Raw genomic sequence first — 10,461 nt, 5'->3', positions numbered from 1 at the left:
GTGGCCAATACCAGATGCTTGAGAGGGAATGAACAGAACAGGGCAATTATCATTTGATCCATCCCTTGTCATCCTGTCCCAGCTTCTGGCACACAGAGGATTAGGGACACCCACCACATGGGGTTACATCCCTGACCATCTTGGCTAATAACCATTGATGGACCTAACCTCCAGGAACTTTAGTTTTTTTGAATCTCGTTACACTTTTGGCCTTCACAACATCCCCTGGCAATTTTGTACCTGAAAACTTTGCCACTTTGCTGTTCACCCCCTTTTTGAGATCATTTATGACTATGTTCAACAGCACAGAGCCAGGGGGTCCCTGCTATTTACCTCTCTCCACTGTGAAAACTCACCATTTATTCCTAATCTTTGCTTCCTGTCTTCTGACCAGTTAATGACCCACAAAAGGACCTTCCCCATCACCCCACGGCTTCTCGGTTTCCTTACCAATTGCTTGCAGCTCCCACAGCCACCACCAGGCAGAGCCAGTAAGTCACAAACTCCTGCCACTGCTGCCTTTCAGCCTCTGCTTTTCTATTTTTGCTGCCCAATTTTTCCCCTTTAATACTTTTTAAACAGGCACAGTCCTGCCCTCATTTGCCCCGCCGCAGAGCACTTGTTTTTCCAACAAGGAAAACAAGGTTGGGCCCAGGTGACCAGTCTCTGCTGCTCAGCCCACTTCAGAGCAGCTCCTGGATCTCTCTATTCCCAACCGGATCAGGGGCCTGAGAGGATGGGAAGAGGAGGGGAGCACTCCCTGTGGCACCTGCCCAGTGTCCTCCAGGATGTAAAAATTAACCCCTAGAGCCTTCAGGCATCCAGCTGAGGGCACAAATAGAGCCCAGCCACTGCCCCCAGGGCCATAGTGTGGAGGGCTCAATCCAGGGACGAATGGCCAGGACTTCACAGCAAGAGGCTCAGGCTCTTGCAGGCAGTGTTGCTGCATTGGTCACACTTGGGGCAGCTCCCCCTTCTCCCAGCGATGGGCTCAGGGTCGCTGCAGACTCAAGCAGCATCGCTCACATTGAGGGCAGCTCCCCCCTCTCAGGGCAATTGGCCCAGGCTTTGTAGACTCAGGCAGTGTCCTGCACCAGTTGCACCCAGGGAAGCTCCCCCCTCAGCGTGCAGTTCTGATTCCATCCCGTAGAGGGAAGAATTGCACATGCCCCCTTCAATCCACCCAGTCGCCTCAGCCTCACCCTGGAGCAACCGAGGTGGGGTAGGCTGGGCTCGGTGTCTGGAGCCAATCCAACTCTCTGCCCCTGAGCTGTGGGTGCCAATAGCTGATGCGATTTGTTCCCGCCCACTGGATCATGGTAGCTACAGTCACAATGTTGGGGTCTGTAGCCCCTCACTGTGGCTGGCTCTGTTGCCCCCTAGAGGGGAAAGGCCCCGTGTCCCATTCCCCTAATCTCCTCCCACACACATTTTTAGCTGAATTTTTTATTTTCTACAACAATCAGAAAAATCTCAAAAGCCTACCGATAAAAAAAACGGTCCAGCTTTTTGCAAAAGTATGTACAGCACCTGGGATTCCACAACTCTGCTAAAAAACATATGTAATTTTAAGACAGCTTTGAAAAAAGTTAGTCTTAAAAAAGCTTCAAAATATTTAAAAACATCCAGGGAAAAAATTTACAGTTCTGTGGACCAGCTGGGAATTGGAGCCAAAATAATAGGCCAGGTCTCCAGCTGGTGTCAAGCAGACGTCGCTCAACTGAGATCAATTTATACCAGTTGAGGAGCTGGCCCAAATATTTCAACCAAATGCTATGTTAAAATTAAGGCTAAAATTTAGAGACACCCTCTTCCCCGACAAGGGCTCCAGATTTCCCCAGTAATGCCCTGCTTTTCCGTGGCAATCAGGAGCCCCTGTCCCTTGCCTGACTTGAGAAATCTCAGGCTGCACGTTGATCCAATTCATAATAAAAGCACCAGGTAGACAAGGCCCCAACTGCTTTGCTGAGCCTCGTGGCAATGGGCCAGCCAGTGTCCTGTGTGCCCTCCGAGGAAAGACGTGACCTTCTCAGATCCATGGCCTCCATCTCCTGCACTGGTGGTGCTCTAGGAAAGCGATCGGGAAGGAAAGTGGATTGCGTTTAAACCACCAAGCTCTCTCTGCTGAGGTCGGGGTTCTGGAAGGAAACAGATGTGGCAGGATCAGCAAAAAGAGGGCCCATCTCCTGGCCACAGGCCCCCCCAGAGTTGAAATGCCTTCCAGTGAGACTCAGAGCACACCACCTGTTGAGCTGATCATAAAGATCAAGAGGTGGTTTCCTCGGGGGTTGGGGAGGGGGGGTGGTCTAAAGGCCCGTAAGTGGGAGAAAATCCAAGGCATTAGCATTACAGCTGTGAGAGTCCCAGGATATTAGCGAGACAAGGGGAGTGACGGAATACATTGGAAGCCTGCCTCCTTCATCAACACGTGCACAGACAACATGGGCCAGGAACTCAAAAAACCCCAGGGGATTGGCTTTAAAAAAAACAAAAACAAACAAAAAACCCCACATCATCTTGGGTGCTTATTTTGCAGTCTAGTTCCAGTCTCAAAAGAGGGGGGGGGGAAAGGAGGGAAGAGAGAGAGAAAAAAATCAGCACATGCCCCAAGATGTGAGGGGAAATGCCTCCCCAGCCCTCTTTCCCGAGCTATGAGTACAAGAAAACTGCTTTAAAAAAAAAAAAATCCCCGCACCAAACAATAGGAGACTTGTGATGAAACCCTAACAGGCAGCCACAACACCTGTTCAGTAGCCAATTCAGCAACCAGCCAGCCACCAGGGCTTTCTGGGGAAGGCAGAGTCCAAGAGGGACAGGACAGCAGAGCCCTGAGCCGCCCGTTGGCTTGGAGGAGTTTTGGAGTCTAGTGCTCTCAGTTATGTGGGCCCGTGTACATCCGCCTGCCCCTCTTCTATCCCCTGAAGAGAGATTTATCCTCCGGCAGTTAAAGGCTTCCTGCCCCACACATCCTGTCAAAGACCCTTACGTGGAGGAACAATGAACCTAGATCACAGCTAGATCTGTGAGCCACAGCTGCCGTTCCTGACATGGATTTGCAACTTGGCACCCCCTAGAGGAGAAACGCCACGTCCCATTTGCTGCCATGCCCCACTCCTCCTCCCGAGCCAGCGCCACACTGTGGAGTGGGATGGCAGCTGGTGCCCCCTAGAGGGGCAGGGCCCTGCATCCCATCCGCTTACCCGTCGGAGCTTGCGGTCATTCTTGCCCCGGGAGGAGACCGACTCTGTTTCTGTGTAGGGTGGTGGCGGTGGGGGGAAGCCATCTTCATCCCGGTCCCTCCTGTTCCCTGATCGCGCGCTGGACCCGCTGCCCCCATCCAGGTCCTCGCGGCTGCCGGCCCTCCCCTTCTTGCGCAGCACCTCCTGCAGGAGCCGCCCGTCGTAGTGGCCCCTATCAAGCTCCCGTAGGTCGTCCCTGCTGCGGCTGCGCCGCTGGCCGTAGTACTCCTCCTCCCGCCAGTCGGGGGAGCTGTCCCGACGCTGCCTGCCCCGCCCCCTGCCCCGTCCCTCCGGCTGTGGGGACCAGTCACGGTCCAGGTCATCCACAGAGTGGGAGCGGGGCCGCCGGGCGTAATGCTCCTCCTCATAGCGCTCGCCCCGCCGGGGAGGGGGGAGGAGGTGGTGCCGGGCCTCACTACCCCGCCCGCTCTCCCCCTCCCCCACGTCACTGATGGGTGACATGGGCCGGGTCCGCAGCCGCCCCAGCCCCTGGCGCAGCTCCTGGCGCCGGTCGTCTTCGTGGAGGGAGCTGATCTCACTCATCACTGAGACTGGGAGGGGAAAGAAAGGGTTAAATAGGCCTCCGTGCTCTCCCCAGCAGCCAGGGCTGGCCCCGATGCCCCAGGGCAGCATTAGGGGGCACTGTGCTGCAGGGAGCAGCATGGGGGCACTCTCCCCTAACAGGGCTGGTCCCGATGCCCAAGCATGGCTCTAGGGGGTGTTGTGCTGCAGGGAGCTCTTAGCATCCCCTGGGTTTCTTGCTGGGTGGAAGGAGAAGAGGAATCTACAGCCAGGAGGCTACTCACCTTTCTCCAGCTTGCCATTGGCCTGGCCCGGCCGTGTAGGGTCGAAATTGGCCAGCTCCTTCTCCATGTAATAAAGGACCCGCATGGAGTCGTCCTGCTGGTTAGCCTGGATCCGGTATCCGCTCCGCACTGCTGGGGAGAGGGGAGTGAGTTAGAGACTCCCTTAGTGCCAATCCTGTCTGGAAGGGGCAGGCACTACCAGTGAGATGCAGCTACCTCTGAGGCAAGGCAGCTAGGTACAGCTTAATAGCAATGCCTGAGATGCAGCCACCTCTGGGAAGGGGCAGCTGGGAAACAGCTGCACATAACACCGCACAACAGCAAAAGAAGGAGAATCTCAGATCCAAGTGAATGGGGGTGGATTGGAATTGCCCAGTGTGGGATTTGGCCATTGGGTGTATGGGGCACTTACAGACCTTTAAGAATCAACATGCTAAGCAGTCTTTATGTTGATTGGTGAGCACCTCTCTCCGCACAGCGCCCCCTACCACCAGGCTGGGGCACTGGGGCCAGCACTGACTGCAAGGGGAGAGCACTCCTCCCCCCAGCAGAGCACTCCCCAGCGCTGCCTCCGACTCCAAAAGACAAGGGTGCCCTTCTAACAACTCCCTATACCATAGGTCTCCCATCCTAGCACTGTCCAGGCCTGACTCTGCTTAGCAGCATGGCTCAGGCTGCCTGAGCTGAAGGGGACACGATGAGACACAGAGGAGCAGTGCCGACTCCATCCAACAGGGGGCAGCAGTATCACATCACCAACTCCTGCTGCTGTACTGTCATCTGCCAGGTCTCTGCTTCACAGCCTGGCTTCTCCTTACCTGAGTTCCCACCACTATCGGTATCCCGGAGCAGGGGCACCTGGGAGCTGTTCCCACCAACTACAAGGAAATCAAGAGAGATTAAGGACATCAATAGTTTCAGCCTTGCGGCTCGGTGCCATGATTTCCCCTCTATGCGCCCTAGTCCTGCAAGTCCCAGCGCTGCAGGTTTGCAGGATCAGGGCCCATAGTTCTACCATGTGACCAGGAAACCTATTATTTATTTATAATCTGGTAGAACCCATTGTGCCAGGTGCTGCCCAGACGCAGTGAGACACAGTCCCTGCCCCACAAAAGGAGTCAGCTGAGCACCGTAACTATGTAACTAGGACTGGGCATGCTGCTATCCAGCTTACATCCTACCCTCAGGATAGCCACAGGTGATGTAAATCAGCATCGACTCCAGTGGAGCTGCAGCCAGTTGGCAGACCCCCAGCTGGGGTCACTGACTCCAGCACAGTCCCTATGGTGGGAACACATAATTGACACAGAATGCAAAGTTACCGGAGCTGGCTCTGTCGTACTCTGCCCCATAACCGTTGTACATGGGGCCCATGGGGATCATGGGGGCAGGAGGACCTAGCTTCCCGGGGTTTGGGTGGGAGTAGATACTGGGGGCACCGACACTCTGAGCGTAAACACTGGGGACGCCGGCAGTGGCAGCTTTTCCAGCTGTGTAGACTGAAAAGAGAAAGCAGGGGAAGTCTGAGGGATCGGAACATGCAGATCAGCAGAAATAGCCCCATTGCAGGACCTCCCCAAACTGCCCTCCCAGCATCAGGGAGAGAACCCAGGAGTTTGGCTCCCAGCCCTCCCCCCCCCCCCCCCCCCCAGACACCACTCCCCCCGCAGAGCTGCAGACAGAACCCAGGAGTGCCCCCCGCCCACTCCTTTTGTCAGTTTGTCGTGCAGCAGGAGACAGAGGAGAGAACTCACGAGCTTCTGGGCAGCAGCACCTCTCAGGGCAGCAGGGGCACCGGACATAGCAGCAGCAGGTGTGGGGACAGCACTGGCACCAGCAGATGCCGAAGAGGAGGAAGAGGAGGAGGAATCCCAGCACCACCAGGACCACGAAGAGCCAGTCTGCGAAGAGGGAGAGGTTTCTCATTATGGACTCAGTCGCCAACTGAACCCACCCAGCGGATTGGCATCAGGGCCTCCCTGCCCTGGGGACACCGAGGCATACACCAAGGCCAAAGTTTGACCTGGGGCTTTGGGTTCGAGACACCCTAAGAGGGGCTGATTTACAGGAGGCCCCATGGGAAACAAACCAGACCAACTGGGAGACAGCAGGGCCTGGTGGAAAATACCCAGTTCTATTCCTAGCTCTGCCAGTGGCCTGCTGGGTGACTTGGACACATCAAGGCTCTGTGCCTCAGTTTCCCCTTCTCTAAAGTGGGGATTATGATCTTGATCACCTTTGTAAAGATGTGCGAACGGAGCGTGCTCTGAAGGAGCTAGGCATTACTATTATTAGGCATCTGGAGTTAGATACACAAAAATCACCATGGGAACTTGCATAGATTTCAAGGCCCAGACAGGACCATTCGGCCCTGCTGCATAGTCCAGGCTGAGAACCTCCGCCAGCAATTTCTGCCTGCAGCCCAGATCTGGGGTTGAGCAAGAGCACCCTTAACTTCACCCTTTTTGTAGATTTCAAGCCCTGATCTGGTAGCTGAGCTAGGGAGGAGCTTAGAGAGATGCCTGATTTCAGTGGAAAGACTCCGAGGGCTGGAGAATCTGCCCCGTCCTGGGCGCAGTTGTCCCCAGGGTTAATTCTGCCCCCTGGGGAAAAATCTGCCCTTATTTCCACTCTGGATTTGTCTTACTTCATCCCCCAGCCATCAGATCTTGGTCGCCTTTGTATGCTAGGTTAAAGAAGTGGTGTATACAAAACAGAGCCAGTCAGTGGGTGATTAGCCTGCGGAACTCATTGCCACAAGATACTGTTGAGGCTAAGAATTTAGTAAGATCCAAAGAGGGAGTGGATGTTTGGACAACCTTGGCAAAGCCCTTGATGGCATTTGTTTAACACAGAAAAGTGTGAACGCTGCATGCAATCCACTCCAAAACTCCAGGGAATGTTTTTGGGTGAAACCCTATTGATTTTGGGGAGAAATCAGAAGTCCAGAAGGGGGAAAATGGAGGCCACAGGGGCCCCAGCATCTGATTAGCAAAGATACAGTTTCAAGCAACTCTGCAATGGTCTATAAATGAAGGAACAAGTTTCTGGTGCCATTAACACCTTCAGGCATAACTCTCCTGCCCACAGCTCAGTGTCCAGATGCAGTTTAACATATAGATGCCCTGCACGACTAGTTTCCCAGACAGCATGGTTGGAAACACACTAGCTCCTGGCATTGCGGGGGTGGGGAGGGGGGGAAGAGAAATCATGGCGGGCCCAGAGTCCTTGGCATGGCGAGGTGGAGGGAATCCCTGAAATAGCATGCGGATAAATACATTGAAGAGTGTGAGATGCTTAGATAGGACAGTGATGGAGGCCAGGCAAGCAGATCACCACCATGGTCTGTCTGACCCCCTCCATCAGGCCTATATCTTGTAGTCTGAAAGGAAGGTGGGGTCAAGTGGGTTAGAGTAGAGGGGGGTGGGAAGGGGCTAGGAGCCAGGACTCCTGGGTTCTATCCCTGGCTCTGGAAGGGGAGTAGGGTCTGGGCTGGGAGGCAGGGTACATACTCAACTCTGCTCTGTGCCCTACCACAAGTAGGGCGTAATCTAAACAAACACCAGGAGATGTAGAGTTCAGGCTCTGGAGCAGGGGTGGGCAAACTTTTTGGGCTGACGGCCACATCTGGTAGGGAAATTGTATGCAGGGTTGGGGTGTGGGAGGGAGTGCGGGGTGTGTGGGGGGGTGCGGTGTGCAAGAATGGGCTCAGGGCAAGGGGTTGGGTGCAGGAGGGATGTGAGGTGCGACGGGGGTTCAGGGCAGGGGGCTGGGGTGCAGGAGGGGTGTGAGGTGCAGGCAGGGAGTTGGGGGACAGGGTGCAGGAGGGGGTCGGGCTCTGGGGTGGCAGTGGCGCGGACCGGGGCCAGAGTAGGCTCCCTGCATGTGTGCCCTGGCCAGCGGCCGGAACCACGTCCCTGCGCGGCCTCGGGGGAGGGGAGGTGTGTGTCTGCACGCACTGCCCTTGCCACACCTCCAGGTACCTCCCCTGAAGCTCTCATTGGCCACGGTTCCCCATTCATGGCCAATGGGAGCTGCGGGGGGCAGTGTCTGGAGGCCAGGGCAACGCACAGAGCCCTCTGCCCTCCTGGGCCCAAGGGACGTGGTGGCAGCCACTTCTGAGAGCGGCGTGGGGCCTGCGGCACCACAGGAGGCGGTCCCGCGGGCCAGATCCAAAGCCCTGACGGGCTGTAGTTTGCCCACCCTTGCTCCGGGGGGACTGTCACCTTGAGTCTGGCCCCTTTGAGGCTTGCACTAAGGAGTAAAGCCAGGTCAAAAATATTCCATCAGGACAGTTTTCTGTCAGAAAATGCCACGTTGATGAAATCAAAGCGTTTTGCAGGAAGATACCAATTTCGTGTAAAGTACTGCTGTTCAGACTTGTAGTGTGTTATATAAGCCTCTGGCCCCCAACCAAATGAAATATAAACACTGAAACAAAGTGCTTTGATACGGTATTTTTGGCATTCCGCCCCCAACTTGGGGAGACCGGAGCCTGTCAAGATCCCGCCCCGAATTTGGAATATCGCCATTTCCGTTCTGCAGGAAATGCGTTTCCACCAGCACTATCAAAGAATTCCATGGGGCACCCACAGCACTGTCACCCGCTGCGGCACAAAACCAGAACTGGATGATATTACCTAGAAATGGATAATTATTATGAGGTAATTACTTAAGTATTACAATAGCGCCCAGCACCCCATGCTGAGCACTGTACATTTTTATCGCTATTAGGTTTATTATGGTAGTAGTTAGGAGCCCCGCTCTCGGACCAGGACCCCATTGTGCCAGGCGCTGTACAGACATGGAACAAAAACTCTCCGAAAGAGCGAATTAAAGCCCCTTTAGCTACTTCTCTCCTCCCACTGGCTCACATCCTCCTAGCTCTGCCTCAGTCATGATCCAAGAGTAATGTTCACTGCATAAAAGTTAAGTGGTGGCATAATTTCCCCACCCTGCCAGCCCCAAATCTAGCAAGGCAAGTACCTTCCATGTGCCCTATCTGAAAGCCTGGTAAAAGCTCCGAGACTTCAGATGATTTGCCTATGGGACAGAGAGACAGACAGTTACTAGAGATATAGGTGAACGCCGTAATGGCAAGCGATTTGAAGCCAACTGTGCTATAAAGGGTGGAGGTGGGGATAGCAAGCAGCGCACTGGCCCAGGTGGGCATTCAAACTGGCACCCGAGTGGTTGGTGCTTTAGAGAGCTCACTCACAAAGGGAAGAAGTTAAAAAAAAAAAAAAAAGATTTCGACTGTAGCTACAGCCGGGTAACCCTGCCAGTCAGGTAGATCATCAATGATTGGGCCCTGCCATGTGGGCATTTGGTGCCCGGAATGGAGGAGAGACTGAACTCCTCTTTTTCCACTTATCTAGCAACAAATCCTCAAGCCAGGCTTTCAAACTTCACGGCTGCAGTGTCTGACTCTTGCCGCAGCAAGATTTGACGCGGCCATCCGGGCAGTCTCTCGTATCCTACAGGGGTGAAGTGGAGCCAGATGCTACATACTCCAGCAGAGAACCAAAGCCAGGGTGGGTTTGGCCACAGATCCACATGGTCCTGTTCTCCAGAACCCGCAAGCTGAATCTAAGATGGATTTGGCTGTAGATCCACTATGTTCTCCAGGGCCTCCATAACAGGATCCATAACAGTTTGGACCAACGGCACATTATCCAGAGCACCAGAGACAACTCCATCCTCCTCCTCCAAATGCCTCTCTCTGACCTCAGCCTCCGGGCTCCCATCAGCGCCAATCCCTTTGCCCAACTAGTCTTGCTCCCCTCTCCCTGTGGCCCCTAGGGTCTCTGTCTCCAATCTAGCCAGCACCCCCTCTCCCTTCCAAGCAGTCCACCCCCTCCTGTTGTGCCATGGTGGCTCTGGGTGGGGTGCTGGGCGAAGGCCTCGCCTTCTGGGTGGGATGATGGTACCTGTGCCTGAACAGCCATCCAGCCAAGACACCTCTTATCCCCACAATGGCCGAACCTATGAGCACAAGAGTGCTAGGGGCAGGTGGGCTCTAGGATAAGGACGTTTGGGGCAGTCAGGCCACTGCAGAGGGATATCTAAGTGGGGTGATGGGAGGTTACAGAAGACAACTCCTTTCAGATCAGGGCTCCCCAGGCACAGCTGTCCTGAGGGAGACCCCCAGGATGGAGGCTACTCAGTAAGGGTGCCGGAAAAGCATCTCCAGACCCGGCAATATTTTGCCCACCACTGAGCTCCTTTGCATCACTGCATTTCCATTCTACAGAGAGAGGGGGATGGATGTGCCTGCTGAGATACAAGCCGGGAGTCCTGACTCCCAGCCCTCGCCCGGCAGATCTCCACGGATGAGCTGTTCAGCACTGCTACACCCACACAACTGAGTGCCAGCCTCCTTTGCTGTCCCCTATGGCAGGGAACCGTGGCACTGC

The 10,461-nt window shown here is 54.9% G+C and overlaps 1 protein-coding gene across 6 annotated transcripts in view; it reads right to left on the bottom strand.

Moving 5' to 3' along the window:
* Window positions 1-1,430: 1,430 nt before the first annotated feature.
* Window positions 1,431-10,461, bottom strand: part of LSR (lipolysis stimulated lipoprotein receptor) — a 28,110-nt gene continuing 19,079 nt past the window's right edge. For 3 of the 6 annotated variants that reach the window (XM_048828648.2, XM_048828653.2, XM_048828652.2), the window contains 7 exons: window positions 9,032-9,088; window positions 5,800-5,946; window positions 5,368-5,544; window positions 4,864-4,923; window positions 4,046-4,177; window positions 3,201-3,790; window positions 1,431-2,138 (listed from right to left, as the gene is read on the bottom strand). In XM_048828648.2, coding sequence (XP_048684605.1) covers window positions 2,103-2,138; window positions 3,201-3,790; window positions 4,046-4,177; window positions 4,864-4,923; window positions 5,368-5,544; window positions 5,800-5,946; window positions 9,032-9,088 — 1,199 coding nt within the window. In that variant the 3' untranslated portion in view covers window positions 1,431-2,102. The remainder of the gene's footprint in view (window positions 2,139-3,200; window positions 3,791-4,045; window positions 4,178-4,863; window positions 4,924-5,367; window positions 5,545-5,799; window positions 5,947-9,031; window positions 9,089-10,461) is intronic. The other 3 variants (XM_048828649.2, XM_048828650.2, XM_048828651.2) reach the window with 3 other exon arrangements.

This window comes from Caretta caretta, chromosome 24, assembly GCF_965140235.1.
Source record: "Caretta caretta isolate rCarCar2 chromosome 24, rCarCar1.hap1, whole genome shotgun sequence".
NCBI lineage: Eukaryota > Metazoa > Chordata > Testudines > Cheloniidae > Caretta > Caretta caretta.
This window is presented reverse-complemented; position numbering and strand designations above follow the sequence as displayed.